The sequence below is a fragment of the Dermochelys coriacea genome, chromosome 8, assembly GCF_009764565.3.
Source record: "Dermochelys coriacea isolate rDerCor1 chromosome 8, rDerCor1.pri.v4, whole genome shotgun sequence".
Lineage (NCBI taxonomy): Eukaryota > Metazoa > Chordata > Testudines > Dermochelyidae > Dermochelys > Dermochelys coriacea.
The window spans coordinates 93,449,826-93,467,629 of record NC_050075.1 but is presented as its reverse complement, the minus strand read 5'-3'; the positions used below and the strand labels follow the sequence as shown (position 1 = coordinate 93,467,629).

The 17,804-nt window shown below is 40.4% G+C and overlaps 1 protein-coding gene across 7 annotated transcripts in view; it reads left to right on the top strand.

Moving 5' to 3' along the window:
• The window catches only part of FGGY (FGGY carbohydrate kinase domain containing), a 414,960-nt gene that overhangs the window by 208,234 nt on the left and 188,922 nt on the right, over positions 1-17,804 (top strand). For all 7 annotated transcript variants that reach the window (XR_006273791.1, XM_043490943.1, XM_043490942.1 and 4 more), the window contains exons 2-3: positions 12,863-13,074; positions 15,643-15,754. Coding sequence is in view for 6 of the 7 variants with exons in the window: in XM_043490943.1 (XP_043346878.1) it covers positions 12,874-13,074; positions 15,643-15,754 (313 nt within the window). In the remaining variant the exon portion in view is untranslated. The remainder of the gene's footprint in view (positions 1-12,862; positions 13,075-15,642; positions 15,755-17,804) is intronic.

Here is a 17,804-nt window from a genome sequence, read left to right as displayed (position 1 = left end):
GCTCCTACCATATAACCTATAACTTGGGGTGGACCCTCCTTAAGTACCCCCAGAGCTCAGCTTGCTTTTTTGAGTGCTATCCCACCCCCACCACAGAAGGGACAGAAGGTACAAAAGTGGGGGACCTTGGCCTGTAAAAGCCACAATGTCTCCCCCATCGCACATCAACAAAATTCCAGGTCTTTTCGTTCTGGGAACTAAACTGTGCTGGAAACCGGCACAAGTTGTCCTGAACTAATATCCTTACCAAGTACTACCATTAATTACTAAATCCTATTCCTATTTAACTCAACTTTGCCTCCAGAATGCTGTGAGGAAGGTGAACAAACCTACCAGGCCTATGCCAATTTGCCCCCTATAGGATGAAAAAATTCCTTCCTGACTCCAAAACGGACGATCAGTTAGACCTTCAGCATCTGCAAACACAGCCCCGAAGCTACCAGTACGGGGGAGGGGGCTGCTTAAATGGAACAAAAGAAGACTCCACTTGACCCAGGCTAGGGTTTAAATTAATGAAAGGGGAGAGTGAGGGACCATTCAATTCCCTTCGTCATCATAATGGTCAATGAGTGGCTGGAGACTCGTGGGGGGGAGGGAGGGACTCCCTCTGCATGCCCCAGTGTGTGTTCTCCTACCCTTACCAGTGGCCCCATCACCAATGGCCCCATCAAGTTTTCCACCTGTTGAGGTTGGTGGGTGGCACTGTTGCTGTTCTGCCTGCCTGCCAGCTGTCTAATTGTTATTATTTATTGTTCCCTTGCTTATAAAAAGTCTTCAGTCAGGCAGCAGAAATACTACCTCCTGCCCATTCACAGCTCATGACCAACAAATTGCAGATCTTTGAGGTGAACTGTTTGGAGACACCTTATAGGCTGAGATTTGTACATCTGAACTGATCATTGAATTGTTGCAAGTAGCAAATCGATTAGTAGAGATCAGAGTGTGCTCCTGATTGAGCCCTGCACAGAAAAGAAGGGCAAAATTTGCACCTTTCATCATTATTATTTGTATTGTGGAAATGCCTAGTGCCTTAGTCATGGGCCAGGACTCTCTTGTTCTAATAATTTGATCAAGGGCCTTTTCTTTGCATGCAAACTCAAGAGGAGAGCTCTAAGAAGGAGAGCATCAGCGTTCTGTTTCACTACAGATTGGTTTAATTATTCAGATATTAGCAGCTTTATTGTTCATTTGGCAGAGTCTGATTTTTGTTGACATCTGTCATGCCGACATCTCTCAGCTGCTTGAGTGAGATTTCTCTGTAACCAATGGAGTCTGAAAAAAGTCAATTACAGGATCCCTCTTGTCCTGATAGTTTTCTTAATTGTGTTTTTTTTTTTTTAATGTCAGCTTTGATCAGTGTTGGGAATTCTTGTGCTTTTTCATTGTTTGCAGCTATGTTGCTTTTCTGTTGTTTAATTGATTTACTTGGATGTTATCTATTTCAGAATGGCTCTGTGGGCCAAATTTTGCATTTACTTACTCTGGTATAAATCAGGAGGCCCCAGACTTACACCGGTGTAGGTGAGATAAGAGGTTTGTTCTATAAGTACTTAAAAAATTAAAAAATATAGACATGAAAGAATAAAAAGAATTTGATGCAGTTCTATCCTCAACTACATCTTGTGGAGTTAGAGAAGGAAAATGTGGTGGGCAGGCCCTGGGAGATCAGCAGTTAGGAGGAGTTTGGAGGGTTATTTGTGTGGAGGAAAGGATGGGATAAGAAGTTGAGGCTGATCATACTAGGTTTCAGACCTGCAGTGTAGTTTATTGAAGGAAAATATTTTAATGCCTGGTGGTCAGATTAGAAATGTTGAGGCAGCACAGTCTAGTGGATAGAATAGGAGTACTGAGAGTTCGGAGGCCTGGGTCCTATACCCAGTTAAGACCCAGGCAGACTGCGAAGAGCTGCAAAAGGATCTCTCAAAACTGGAAAACAAAATGGCAGATGAAATTTAATGTTGATAAATACAAAGTAATGCACATTGGAAAGCATAATCCCAACGATATATATAAAACGATGGGGTCTAAATTAGCTGTTACCACTCCAGAAAGAGATCTTGGAGTCATTGTGGATAGATCTCTGAAAACATCCAGTCAATATGCAGTGGCAGTCAAAAAAGCGAACAGAATGCTGGAAATAATTAAGAAAGGGATAATAGGACAGAAAATATCATGTTGCATCTATATAAATCCACAGTATGCCCACATCTTGAATACTGTGTGTAGATGTGATCGCCCCATTTCAAAAAAGATGTATTGGAATTGGAAAAGGTTCAGAAAAGGGCAACAAAAATGATTAGGGGTATGGAATGGCTTCTGTGTGAGGAGAGATTAATAAAACTGGGACTTTTCAGCTTAGAAAAGAGACGGCTAAGGGGAGATATGATTGAGGTCTATAAAATCATGACCAGTGTAGAGGAAATAGATAAGGAAGTATTGTTCACTATTTCTCATAACACAAGAACTAGGGGGTCACCAAATGAAATTAATGAGCAGCAGGTTTAAAACAAATAAAAGGAAGTATTTCTTTACACAGCACACAGTCAACCTGTTTCCAGAGAATGTTGTGAAGGCCAAGACCATAACAGGGTTCAAAAAAGAACTAGATAAATTATGAAGGATGTGTCCATCAATGGTTATTAGCCAGGATGGGCAGGAATGGTGTCCCTAGCCTCTGTTTACCAGAAGCTGAGAATGAGCGACAGGGGATGGATCACTTGATGATTACCTGTTCTGTTCATTCCCTCTGGGGCATCTGGAACTGGCCACTGTCGGAAGACAGGATACTGGGATTAATGGACTTTTGGTCTGACCCAGTAGGGCCATTCTTATGTTATGTTATATGCAACTGTGCCACTGGTCTTGAGCAAATCACTCTCCCTCTTTGTGCCTCAGTTTCCCTATCCTTGTAAAGTTCATGGCACGCCAATGGAGCTTTTCACATGGATAAGTATTTATTAATGAAAGAAAAAAGTTGGGTCAAGGAGGAAGATTTTATTTTAAAAAATTAACAATACAGTGATAAATAGCAACCTTAGAGTCAGTATGTTATCTGTTCCAGTTGTTTTTATTGTTAGCATGCATACAAACTCCAGAACCACAGAGCTATTGTGCATGTAATCTTTCTTTTGGCACCGCCTAAGTGGGAAGTAAGCCATTGTTGATAGGATGATAGCGCTGCCATGGGCATTCAGAGTATTAGAGGGTCACATTGTGAGAAAACAACACTAGTGTTCTGTGGTTTACCCTTCCCCTACCCCATAGGTGACTTTTATGCTGTCCTGGAAAGAGGACTGGAGTACTTTGCCTTTAAGAAGAGATCTTGATTACACTGCCACCATAAATTGTTTTGTTTGCTTTTTGTATCATTAAAAGGCCAAGATAGTGTTGAACTTTCTGCCAGGCACGGTGTTGTCAAAGATACCCCTTCCATTTTATCTCCCTTTCATAAAGACTGTGACATTGGCACGCAAATTTTGTTTAACGTACGGTTTAGCAATTTTCATATTAAGATTATAAAGCCTAATTTGCTAATCTTTCCCCCTGGAATCCCTAGAAAAAGAACAGCTGCACTACCAAAACCATGCTATTTACACATGATCTGTTGGCCCGGGCAGCCTGCAAAGTTCCAAAGATCAAAGTTTAAAAAAAAAAGTGTCAATCCTTTGTAATTCCCTGAGTTTAAGTATACGATACCACAAAATCTGTACTTACAGCTGATAAATAATTCTGCTGAGCACCGGTCTGCTGTGTGTGGGTGTAGTGTCTCCTGGTACTATAGCTTTAACTCAAGGCAGTTTGATAACCATAAAGTAAGGTAAGACAAACAGAGCTCAATACTTCATTGTAATGAAATATTTGCCTGGTTTCTCAGTCATTCCTTTTAAATTTAAACAAACCATGTTCAGGATTTTCTTTTTCTTGAATGAAATGTTTTTGCAGAGGGCAGTTAGTTTTTTTTTTGGTTTGTTTGTTTTTTTTTACTGCCTATGTGGGAAAACTAGCACATTTGTTTAAGGATAAACTGGGAAGTCTGTGGTTTTCAGCATGCACATTTTGTATAATATTTATATAGACTATTATTTCTATTATTTAATAGAGCTTATAAATATTTATCATATGCTGCAGCCCTTTGATCATAAGTACTTGTTTCAAAAGCTGTCCTGTCCCTCCTGCGACTCATGAAGGAGGAGGCGATTGGTGCCTTATTACTCTGAAAGGATGTGAGTTTGGTAGCTCCTTTTCCCCTCATATCTGGTGTTCCTGTTTTTCTGTTTGCAAAGTCCAAATAATAACATTAAAAAATCAAAGGCTTGAATTCTGCGTGGGCAGAGCTCCATTGAAGTTGAGGCCGTTCCACAGAGCAGCAGAAAGCTGCTTACTTGGAGCCCATTGCAGGATGGGGGCTAAATACCTCTATGTTCTTGTGCCACAAGGGGCAGAGGCATCCTCCGCTCAGAGTGAACCAGGGGTTAATCCAGCTCAGCTTCTCCCTCCTTGCACATGTGCTCAAGCAAAGAACTGCAAATTGGGTGTGTGAGAAACAGTGAGTCGAATGGCCTGTGGGGAAAGCTAGGCTCTACCGCCAGGATTCATAGCAGTGGGTTGAATACCAAGATGAGGAGTTTTGTTTCCTTTTCAGCTTCCGTTATTTTATTTTGCTTCTTATTATTAACATTATTGCTGAGGAAAAGACCTTGCTGACTGTATCCGTGTTTTTTCTGCTGTATCCTGCTCACACTTACTCTGTTTTCCTCAGAATCAGGGTGGATAAAATTGATTTTTTTTAAATACAAAAATTGGACTTTTATTTTACATGAGGTTTTTCTAAAAAAAATTAAATTAAATACAGATTTATTTGTTAAAATAAACCTTCAAATTAAATTGACAATCATGTTCAGATCTAAACTACTTATAATAGAGTTGTCATTTAAATTAAATACAAAACAATAATAAGCAGCACATGTTTGCTGCCACCTTTTAAAGAAAGTCAGACCACTGAACTGGTGGAAGTCACTGGCTAAAGGCCTTGAACCAGAGCTTGTTGAAGAGCTAAACCAGCTTTGGACAGCAGTAGCCTCTTCTGCAGATGGAGAGAGAATATTTTCTTCATTTCGGTTTATTCAGTTAGTTCAGTTCAATAACTAGTTTATTCAAAAATAAGAAACCACTTGGCAGTTGAAAAAGCAGGAAAGCTTGTGTTCCTCTTCCAATCAATGAATAAAAACTAGCTATCAGAGGACGAGTTGAAAAATCTTGAAGGACATGATGTCCAGAAACAATCAGTTCAATTTACTAGCTATAACTAATATTTCCCTTGTTTAATAAATCAGTTAGTTTTAAATACAAAATATTTTGATAAACTTTTTCCCCTATGTATTGAGCACATTTAAGGTATTTTTATTTAACTGATTAAAAACAAATGTAAAATTCTGTTTTTGTGCATTTTAATTGATTTGAATTTCCATCCAAATAGAGCTTGACACAAATTACAAGTAAAAAATTAATAATCTAATAAATAAGAAATGAATCATTTATCATTTTCTAATGTAATACAAAATGTAAAAATAAAAAATCTGAATAAAGTAAATTAAGCTATATAATAAATAAACATATATAGATACATTATATATTCCTGGGTAGCAAAAAGAAACATCAAATTTAGTGACAGGTTTCAGAGTAGCAGCCGTGTTAGTCTGTATCCGCAAAAAGAAAAGGAGGACTTGTGGCACTTTAGAGACTAACAAATTTATTTGAGCATAAACTTGCGTGAGCTACAGCTCACTTCATCGGATGCACCCGATGAAGGCTATATTTTGTTGCAAATCAGCATGTGTTAATGGTTACCAACCAATGACAATCAACCTTTCTTTAGCCAAATAACTAAAAAGTACAAATGCAAAACATGAGTAAAATCGAGGCAAGGTTTTCTGCTTGCCAATTTAAATCATGATCAAAATAGATGAAATAAATTGCTTTGGTTTAAATCAGTCCATCCTGGTCAGAATCATATTTACTGCAACAATTCTACAATAGCAACCTGATTAATAGAAAAGAGGGAAGAAAGTATTTGTTGCATAAATTACATAGAGAACTTCCATTTCAGGTTCCAAGCCATGAAGTTTGGGTTGGGATCCACCTCTGGCTCTAAACTTACTTGGATCTAGTGTTGTGAGTCCTAGTTCAGAATCCTTTCTGTGTCCAAGGGATTATTTTGTAAACAAAATTGAACATGTGCTCTCTCTTTAAATTTATGATCAAACACGTGGGCCAAATCCTTTCTACCAACCTCTCTGTTCAGGTTTTAGTTTTGCAGGGATTTCTATCAACCTCTCTGTTCACCAGAGAGCCCAGTCAGTGACATTTGTGATGAAGAGATAACAGTGTTTTCTTGTGGATCCAGATGACCTGTAGGTGCACTAGATCATGTTGCAGAGACGGCCTTTGAACAAGCTCAGTGGCTCAGAATGACCTTGTTGCAAGTGATAGGTTTGAAAAAAAGGTTAATGTTTAACGTTAGTTTATTTTTATTGTAAAATATTAAGTTACTGCTTCTAAAAGTTCAATCAAGAGTCATTACTCAGAGAGAGACTAGTAAAAAGAGATGAGGAATTTGTCTTTCAGGAGTCTGCTAATTGACTTACTCTTGGTGTCTGTCAATCAAATTGCAGAAATCAAATAGTGTTTGTTCATAGACTGTAATATATACAGTATAGGTACATAAATAATCTGTTGTTCACATGGCCACACGTACGCACATTGCCCTTGTTGCTTAGTAAGGGAAAAAGGAAAGTAAACATTATATGGGTTGACTGAGTTCCAGTTTTCAAATGCTTGTGGTGAGAATCCATTGCAAAGCCATAATTTTAAATGCTGAGTAGCGATGTACAATATAGCTTAATTCTCTAACATCTGTTAAAGTTACCCTCTGTGTAGCAAAAAAACATTAAGGATCTAAAATCAAGGCTGCCATATATGGAAGAGGAATAAAAAATTAGAAGTAGTACACTCTCTCTCTCTCTCTCTCGCTTGCTTTCTGTGTAAAGTATTCTTTTTGATTTCCATATTCTGTGAAAGACCTTAAAACACCATTTTTCTATTTAAAAAATGAAATCCAGTTAGTTACTTTTCTCATGGTTCTTTCTTTTTTTAAAATGAGTCAGCAGTCAGAGGCAGTGCCAAAATAAAGAGGAACAGAGGGAAATGCATGAGATAATATCAAGAACAGTATAGTTAGTGATATTTCTAACAAGTAGTTATCAACATTTGCAGCCAACTTTCTAAACTTTGTTTTAGGAAAGCCAGTGTGAAATTACAATGGGAACATTATCTTTTGCAGATGATGCCTAACAATCCAATCAACAGTCAAGAAATAAGTTGCAGATTGTTGTAATGGGCATCTCCAAACTGGTATAGATGTAGTAATAATTATTGGAGTCATGGTATGGTATTGCCACCCTTACTTCTGCACTGCTGCTGGCGGGGCACTGTCTTCAGAGCTGGGCGCCCGGCCAGCAACCACCACTCTCTGGCCGCCCAGGTCCGAAGGCAGCACAGAAGTAAGGGTGGAAATGCCGCAACCTCCTTAAAATAACCTTACGACCCCCCTGCAACTCCCTTTTGGGTCAGGACCTCAAATTTGAGAAACACTGGTCTCCCCTGCAAAATCTATATCGTATAAGGTAAAAACACACAAAAGACCAGATTTCATGTTGGGAGACCAGATTTCACAGTCCATGATGTGTTTTCCATGGCCGTGAATTTGGTAGGGCCCTACTTATTGGCTGTCCACCCCACCCACATCTGGGCTTTTGAACATCTCACTAGTACCCTGTCACCGGACTCAGGATCCTGTGACCTTCCCCCCGCACTCCTCCACCCCGGGAGTTTCTAATCAAGAAATTCCTGATTGGGCAATGTTGAATGTTCTTAAGTTGCTGGTAATGGCAGATCCAAAACTCTTGGGTTATTGTAGAGGTATCCCATGATGTAACTCCTACTTAGAAGGTCACAAAAGAAGGTCAGAGAAGAAGTGGTGAGATTTGTAGGTAAACTCCTACCTAAATATAAAACTATCTGAAATTGAGAGGAAACTTGCAACTTGGCACCAACACATTCAGGGTGTTACCAGGATGCAGGCAGGCTGTTTGTGAGCAGCCCAGGTGGGAGCTACAGCAGCAAAGTGTTGGGAACACCTGAGTTTGCAGGACAGGGGTGATATAACCTCTCAGTGGTCTGGATTGCATCCTGGAATGTCATAAACATCCAGTAGGCTGTTGTAGATTCATAGATACTAAGGTCAGAAGGGACCACTCTGATCATCTAGTCCGACTCCTGCACAGCGCAGGCCACAGAATCTCACCCACCCACTCCTACGAAAAACCTCACCTATGTCTGAGCTACTGAAGTCCTTAAATCATGGTTTAAAGACTTCAAGGAACAGAGAAGCCTCCCTCAAGTCACCCATGCCCCATGCTACAGAGGAAGGCGAAAAACCTCCAGGGCATCTCCAATTCCTTCCCGACCCCAAATATGGCAATCAGCTAAACCCTGAGCATATGGGCAAGATTCACCAGCCAGATACTACAGAAAATTCTTCCTGGGTAACTCAGATCCCATCCATCTAATATCCCATCTCAGGGGATTAGGCCTATTTACCCTGAATATTTAAAGATCAATTACTTACCAAAATCCCATTATCCCATCATACCATCTCCTCCATAAACTTATCAAGTAGAATCTTAAAACCAGATAGATCTTTTGCCCCCACTGCTTCCCTTGGAAGGCTATTCCAAAACTTCACTCCTCTGATGGTTAAAAACCTTCGTCTGATTTCAAGTCTAAACTTCCTGGTGGCCAGTTTATACCCATTTGTTCTTGTATGCACATTGGTGCTGAGCTGAAATAATTCCTCTCCCTCTCCTGTATTTATCCCTCTGATATATTTATAGAGAGCAATCATATCTCCCCTCAACCTTCTTTTAGTTAGGCTAAACAAGCCAAGCTCTTTAAGTCTCCTTTCATAAGACAAGTTTTCTATTCCTCGGATCATCCTAGGAGCCCTTCTCTGTACCTGCTCCAGTTTGAATTCATCCTTTTTAAACATGGGAGACCAGAACTGCACACAGTATTCTAGGTGAGGTCTCACCAGTGCCTTGTATAATGGTACTAAAACCTCCTTATCCCTACTGGAAATGCCTCTCCTGATGCATCCCAAAACCGCATTAGCTTTTTTCACAGCCATATCACATTGGCAGCTCATAGTCATCCTATGATCAACCAATACTCCAAGGTCCTTCTCCTCTTCCGTTACTTCTAATTGATGCGTCCCCAACTTATAACTAAAATTCTTGTTATTAATCCCTAAATGCATAACCTTACACTTCTCACTATTAAATTTCATCCTATTACTATTACTCCAGTTTACAAGGTCATCCAGATCCTCCTGTATACTATCCCGATCCTTCTCTGAATTGGCAATATATCCCAGCTTTGTATCATCTGCAAACTTTATTAGCACACTCCCACTTTTTGTGCCAAGGTCAGTAATAAAAAGATGAAATAAGATTGGTCCCAAAACCGATCCCTGAGGAACTCCACTGGTAACCTCCCTCCAACCTGACAGTTCACCTTTCAGTAGGACCCGTTGCAGTCTCCCCTTTAACCAATTCCTTATCCACCTTTTGATGTTCATATTGATCCCCATCTTCTCCAATTTAACTAATAATTCCCCATGTGGCACGGTATCAAACGCCTTACTGAAATCTAGGTAAATTAGATCCACTGCATTTCCTTTATCTAAAAAATCTGTTACTTTTTCAAAAAAGGAGATCAGGTTGGTTTGGCACGATCTACCTTTTGTAAAACCATGTTGTATTTTGTCCCATTTACCATTGACTTCAATGTCCTTAACTAATTTCTCCTTCAAAATTTTTTCCAGGACCTTGCATACTACAGATGTCAAACTAACTGGCCTGTAGTTACCCGGATCACTTTTTTTTTCCTTTCTTAAAAATAGGAACTATATTAGCAATTCTCCAATCATTCGGTACAACTCCTGAGTTTACAGATTCATTAAAAATTCTTGCTAATGGGCTTGCAATTTCAGGTGCCAATTCCTTTAATATTCTTGGATGAAGATTATCTGGGCCCCCCGATTTAGTCCCATTAAGCTGTTTGAGTTTTGCTTCTACCTCAGATATGGTAATATCTACCTCCATATCCTCATTCCCATTTGTCATGCTACCATTATCCCTAAGATCCTCTTTAGCCTTATTAAAGACTGAGGCAAAGTATTTGTTTAGATATTGGGCCATGCCTAGATGATCTTTAACCTCTACTCCATCCTCAGTATTTAGTGGCCCCACTTCTTCTTTCTTAGTTTTCTTCTTATTTATATGGCTATAGAACCTTTTACTATTGGTTTTAATTCCCTTTGCAAGGTCCAACTCTACTCAACTTTTAGCCTGTCTCACTTTATCCCTACATGTTCTGACCTCAATTAGGTAGCTTTCCTTGCTGATCCCTCCCATCTTCCACTCCCTGTATGCTTTCTGCTTCTTCTTAATCACCTCTCTAAGATGCTTGCTCATCCAACTTGGTCTACAACTTCTTCCTATGAATTTTTTCCCCTTTCTTGGGATACAGGCTTCCGATAGCTTCTGTAGCTTTGATTTAAGTAATCCCAGGCCTCCTCTACCTTTAGATCCATAAGTTCTTCAGTCCAATCCACTTCCCTAACTAATTTCCTTAATTTTTGAAAGTTAGCCTTTTTGAAATCAAAAACTCTAGTTGCAGCTTTATTTTTGTTAATCCTTCTGTTCAGTTTGAACTGAATTAGCTCATGATCACTTGAGCCAAGATTATCCCCTACAACCATTTCTTCTATGAGGTCTTCGCTACTCACCAAAATTAAATCTAAAATGGCATCCCCTCTAGTCGGTTCAGCAACTACTTGATGAAGGAATCCATCAGCTATCGCATCTAGGAAAATCTGAGCCCTATTATTATTACTAGCACTGGTCCTCCAGTCTATATCTGGGAAGTTAAAGTCTCCCATCATCACGCAGTTTCCGTTAGTATTTACTTTATTAAAAACATTAAAAAGGGCTCTATCTATATCCAAATTAGATCCCGTTTTGGTCTTAAAGGAGAGGGCTCTCAACGTTTTCAGTATGTCACTGTTTTTTTGGAACTGGTTCAGAAGGCACCTGGCCACTGAAGTCCTATTCCTCCAAAGAGTTATACATACACTTAATTTTAAACATTTGAGTAGTCCTGCTGAGTCCATGGGGGCTACTCACGTGCTTAAAGTTGAGCACGTGCAGGTCTTTGCAGAATCGAGACTTAGTGTATGATTCTACTTCCATTGACTCTAGGGCCTTGGTAAGCAAAGAATTTTATTGAGAGCAAATAAAACCAGTCATCTATGCTGGATTCCACTTTGCTTCTGGATAGATTTTAAGAAGTTGATTTTAACTGATATAACCCTAAATGCCTGGGACCTGCAGATTGCCTCTCTCTTTGTGCCATACTGCCCCATCTGAGTTAGCAGAGGTGGTCAAACTGGAATCCCCTTGATGTGAGAAAAGATGAAGCTTCTGGTAGAGTGACCTCCAGGAGGGAACCAGGACTTTTTAAGGTTGCTTTCCCCACATTGCAAGATCACTTGATCTGTTGACTTTTTGGGCACATTGCAAAGTTGATCTGTTTCTGTGGGCATTTGGGGAGAGTAGGGATATAATGGTGAAGGATCTCAGGTGGATTGGGCTGGTACTTTGTGGCTGGATTGTTCTTAAGGGGTCTGTCTGTCTATGTTTATAAAACTGGCAGTGTACTTAGAATCATAGAATATCAGGGTTAGAAGGGACCTCAGGAGGACATCTAGTCGAATCCCCTGCTCAAAGCAGGACCAATCCCCAATTTTTGCCCCAGATCCCTAAATGGCCCCCTCAAGGATTGAACTCACAATCCTAGTTTTAGCAGGCTAATGCTCAAACCACTGAGCTATCCCTCTCCCCACTTAAGTGACAGCAGAGTAGCTGGAGCTGTTGAGTAGGAGCGTTTTTATCAGTCTAATAATCAAAATTAATAAATAATGGTGAGGCATTTGTAAAAGGGGGTGGAGCTGGATGAATAAGAGCTGGAATCGCAGGCAAGACATGTCGTTGTGGGGAAAATGTAAAAAAATGAACAAAGAACAAAATCATGATTGTTAAAATATGGCTAGTAACTTGTGTGAACTGTTTTGTTTGACATCTGGAGAGAATTTTTTGAGCTGATTTTCTTTTTGGGGTGTGTGTATAATTCTTTGGTATTTTATAGTGACTTCACATGTGCCCAGAGATTATGATTGACTAGTAGTTTTTGATTTCTGCAAAATGAAAGTTTCAGTCTAATTGTGCAGGTTTCTCTGGTGTGATTTATTATTCATAAAGGCAGCTGGACTTTTAGGTGCCTATCTGAACCTTTAAACCATTTAGTTTCAACTATTATTTGCAATTCTCTCATCTTGACTGGATGAATGGTCACATTTCTATCATGCATAATCTTTTTTGCAAATTTGATGTTTGCTTTCCAGAAACATTTATGTCACTAAAGCTCAAGTACAGGAATGTTTGCAGAAAAAGAACACAAGCCATAGGAGGACAGAAGAAACAATTAATTTAAAAATTATAGTGAAGACTTGCAAAAATTGTTCTTCTCTAATACCAAACAATCAAAATGGCTACATAGGATCTGCACTTTGTTTTATGTGGTACAACTTTTCATCATCACTATCAACATCATCACCATAATTATTTATAGGTAAAATGCTAATGCGTTTCAAACCAGATTTTTTTTACTTGTTGTGCTTTTACAGGCTTATTTAAAATGCAGAGTGAGAAGCAGGATCCAGTAAATTACTATGTTGGGATTGATGTTGGAACAGCAAGTGTTCGTGCAGCTTTGGTAGACCAATTTGGGACAATAGTGGCACATGCGGATCAGTCAATCCAAATTTGGGAACCCAAACCAGACCACTATGAGCAATCCTCGGATGACATCTGGGCTGCTTGTTGCACAGTCACAAAGGTATATGTAGGGGACTAAAAAAATGGAAGGAATGTATGCTTCAGGCAGTACTTAACTTCTATAATGGGACGCAGGCTAGCAGTCAGTGCCTTCCACCTCCCATTCAGTTGTGCATGCTCTACTATACAGTACGGTTGATTGATAATAAAAAAATTTTTTTGTACCAAAGTACTTTTTAGATACAGATGATATAGCCTCTCAGATACTATCCTCATTTTACAGGTGGGGAACTGGAGGACCAGAGAGGTCACATGACTTATCCAAGGTCACAAATGAATCTGTGAAACAATTGGAAATAGAAGCCAGGGTATTAAGATCAGTGGAGCTTCATCACTGACTTCAGTGAGCATAGGATCCAGTCCCAGATTTCCTGATTCATTGGTCGGAGCCTTATCCACAATTGTTTGCAGTGTTGTTGTAGCCGTGTTGGTCCCAGGATATGAGAGAGACAAGGTCGACATGGTAAGATCTTTTATTGGACTCTGTTGGTGAAAGACAAACTTCCAGGCTTCACAGAGCCCTTCTTTAGGTCCTGTGGAGCTTGAAAGCTTGTGTCTTTCACCAACAGAAGCTGGTCCAATACAAGATATTACCTCACCCCCCTTGTCTCTCCCTTATACACAAGACCATCCTCCCTTTTGGCAGTCAAGGATGCTCAAAACCTACTGGCATGTACAATTGACTTGATGGTGAGCAACTGGACTGCACTGGGGTCAAAAAGGGGGCTCATTATTCAGCTGTCGAGGGAGAGCTGAGACACTGTAAGCTCTTTTGGGCAGGGAAGGTGCTTAGTACAGTGAGCTCCTGATCCTGACTGAGGGCTCTGGGCACGACTATAATACAAATGTGAAGAAATACGGGGACAAAAATACTGGCATACGGGTCATTGGTTTACATATTGTGAAACTGAAATAAACCTTGCTATACTGAATATATAAGGGATCACCTCTACCTCTCTTCTCTTGTATCTATTGGACAGGAATCTTAATTTATACATCCCCTTAGTAAAAGTGTACGGTGACCTTGATTGGCAGTGAATGTAAAAAGGCACTTTTGTCCTTCTTAAAAATGCCACAATCTTAGGCTGCTCTGTGTTCCGAGGTTGGCTCTTTAAATATTCATAAGATGCCTGGTAATTTGCAGATGGACAGTTCACCATTCTCTTGTTATTGATCAGCCTTTTCAAACATTAATGAGCCTGGCTCTGCAGCAAATGCCCTGATATGAATAAGATGGAGGGGGAGAGGGAAGAGTGACTAGCTGGATAAGCAAAGCAGCCCTTTTACTCTGCCTGTTTAATTTTCTCTGTCTTTATAAATTGCTTTGCTGTTGCCCTCGGGCATCTTTTTACCCCTAAAATATCTTCTCGTAGTACTAAAGACCTTGCAGGTCCCGTTTAAAGGGGAGTGGGTGTGATTCCTTACTACCAAACAGCTCTGAAGAAAATATTTCTCAAAACAGTGCTAACTAAACAGTGTGTGTGTGTGGGGGGGATTATTGTCACCAAACAGTAGCCATGTATCACTTTGTGTATATCTACACAGCATTTCAACACCCACAGCTGATCCAGGTCAGCTGACCCGGCCTAGGGCTGTGGGCTTGTAAAATTGCTGTGTGGATGTTCAGGCTAGGGTTAGAGCCTGGGGTCTGAGATCCTCCCCCGCTGCGTCGTCCCAGAGTCTGAGCCCCAACGTCCACACAGCAGTCTTACTGCTTCACAGCCCGAGCCTTGTGAGCCCAAGTCAGCTGAGCCGGGCCAGCCGAAGGTGTTTAATTTCTATGTAGATATACCCATAATTACCTCCTAGGAGGCTTAGCAACCTCACTTGCAAGTTAATCAGTTTGGGTGCCTTTTTTTCTTTTCTCTCTTTGCAATACCACAAGCAAGCCACAAAGTTCAGAGCTTCCATAAGGTCTGGGATCAGTGAGTTCCAGGGTTTTAACTGAGGCCTATCTCTGCTGGGTAGCCTTTTGAAGGTGATGTGCAGAGCAGTGATATTAGTCCTAGTATACACTTAAGACCAATTTTACAGGCAATCTTCTGCTAGGATATTTAATTGTGATAAGATGCTAAGTGAAGTTAAAAACAAAAACTCCTTGACATGTTTTGACCCAGAAGTGGTGCAGAGAATCAGAGCTTTAGAGGTCCTGGGTTAGATGAAATACTAACCCCCAAATGTATGCCTGAGCTGCACACCCAGTGAACCCAAACCTTTCAGAAAGAAGATAAAATTAACATAACATGTTTCCCACTATTTTCCCTTTTTGTGCATCCCTATGGGTCCTGCTTCCAACCAGGACTGTAAGAACCTGGACTGAGAGCCTGCAAGAGAGGTTTTCATGAGACCGACTCCCAATTTTTCAGACCAAAGAGGCTTGCATAATTTGTATACATTTTGGGTTAGCATCCAGATTTTTAGGTGCTTAAGCAAACTGAATCTCAGAAGCTTTTGAGCTTGACTCATCACTGTTTATAATTCCAGTTTATAACCTCTTGTCTGTAAAGCATTAGCATGTGCGTGCATCTGGGCATATTTGTATCTAAGAACTTCTTGTGTATGTTCACAGAAAGTCATCCAAGGAGTAGATGTTGCCTGGATTCGAGGGCTCGGTTTTGATGCTACGTGTTCACTTGTTGTTGTGGATAAGCAGTTTCAGCCCTTGGCAGTTAATTATGAAGGTAAGACCTCATCACAGAAACCAAGTTTGGCATAGGTATTTTTCTACGGCCTTTAGTGGAGCCAGAATTTTACCATAATGTCCTGTGTAAGGGCCGAATCCTGTAGACATGGGTCTACATGAGAAGCCCCCTTGAGTTACACAGATCTCTTAAGAACATTAGTTCTCTCTAGATTGTAATCATTTCAGTTGTAATGCCAGATACAAACTGAGATCAGAACCCACTTTGGGTATGCCTAGACAGCAAAGAAAAACTCACAGCTGGCCTGTGCCAGCTGACTTGGGCTCACAGGGTTCGGGCTGGGGGGCTCTTTCATTGCATGTAGACTTCTTGGCTCTGGCTAGTTCCAGGGCTCTGGTTCCTTCCCTCGCTGCAGGATTCCCTAGAGCTCAGGAGCCAGCCCAGAAGCCTACATAGCAATGAAACAGCCCCGAAGCCCGAGCCCAAGTTGGCAAGCACGGGCCAGCCACGGGAGTCTTGTTGCTATTTAAACATACCCTTAGGGTTTGGATAAATATCAGGCATCCTGATATAGTATTCACACAGCTCACCTCTAAGAGAAAGCTAGGTTCTAAACAACTTCTTTGTTCTAAACAAGTTCCCCTCCCCACCCCCCTCCCCCGCAACTGAACTTACCACTGATTTTTAAATACACGTAAATGATGGCTTTCAAGGAGAACTGAATAATGTGGTACTAGCACATTTTAGCTGTTTAGGTTAGGAATCACTGTAGGGGCCCGCCACGGTGGTGGAGGAAGCAGAAGGATTTCCCTGGGCATCTTCTGCACTTGTGACTCTGAGATACTATTTCTGGCTAATTCAATGTCAAACATTTTAGGAGTAAAGTGCCTGTTAGATTAGCAAAGTAGTATGTTGAGCCCCTGTGCCACCAGAGTTAACGGTCAGCACAATGCTTTTTAGAATTTTAATTTTCCACTCATTTCTGAATAAATTGTTTCAGAAGAATCAGCACAAGCTGATCGGGGTAATGAAGGTAGTTTGTGAATTCTTAATTAAGATTTAATATGTGCATCAATCAATAAGTATAGTCACATCCACAATAGCCCTTTCTACTCTAAGACCTATTAGTCATCCCTTTTACCTTTGTCAAAATAGCTCCTTTGCCCTAAAATCTCTGCTGCTAAATTTTAGCCTAGGGGTGGGTGTGGGTGTGGGTGTCCCAGATCATTTGTGGCTGTTCCAACCTGTATCTCAGCTCTTTTTTGGCCATCCCTAACTCAAATTTGATTCCCACTTTGAGTTTCCAGGAGCGGGGGCAAAACCAAAATAGATTTTGTGACTGTACACAATTTTGTCCTCAAATAAAAAGTATATAATTCATGGAATTCTCTAATGTTCGTACCTGCCTGTGGGGCTCCAGTGAATTTTTTAGCCAGTCTCACAGTTTTAACATTCATTTGAATTTATGTCAGGAATATTAAGGTGCATCACATTTGTGGCTCTCCTTAGATTGCACTTTGGGGATCAAGTACAGATCAGTGGCCACGCACCTGAACATATAATGGTATCAGCAACAGATAGAAGCTGGGAGTGTTGGATTATTACCTTTTGCTTATCTAATGTGCCCTCAGTAGGTTGATTTAGATAAGGTATTCTTCACTTCTTGTTCTAAAGTGTTTGTAGTCTTGCCACGGGTATTACTGTCCATCTCCAAAGTGAATGCATTTCAGCAAATTATCTCTTTTTTTTTTTTGAGCAGCCTTCTCCCAATAGTGAAGCATTGGGAAAGAGTCTCCTGTAGGTGTCTAGCTGAGTTATAAAATCATAGAAATGTAGGGCTGGAAGGGATCTCATCTAGCCCAGCCCCCAGCACTAAGGCAGGAAAGAGTATACTTGAACCATCCCTGACAAGTGTTTGTCTAACCTGTTCTTATAAATCTCTAATGACTGGGATTCTGCAATCTCAGTTGGAAGCCTATTGCAGTCTTTAACTATCCTTATGGTTGGAAAGACTTTCTTAACATCTAACCTAAATCTCCCTTGCTGCAGATTAAGCTCGATACTACTTGTCCTACCTTCAGTGGATATG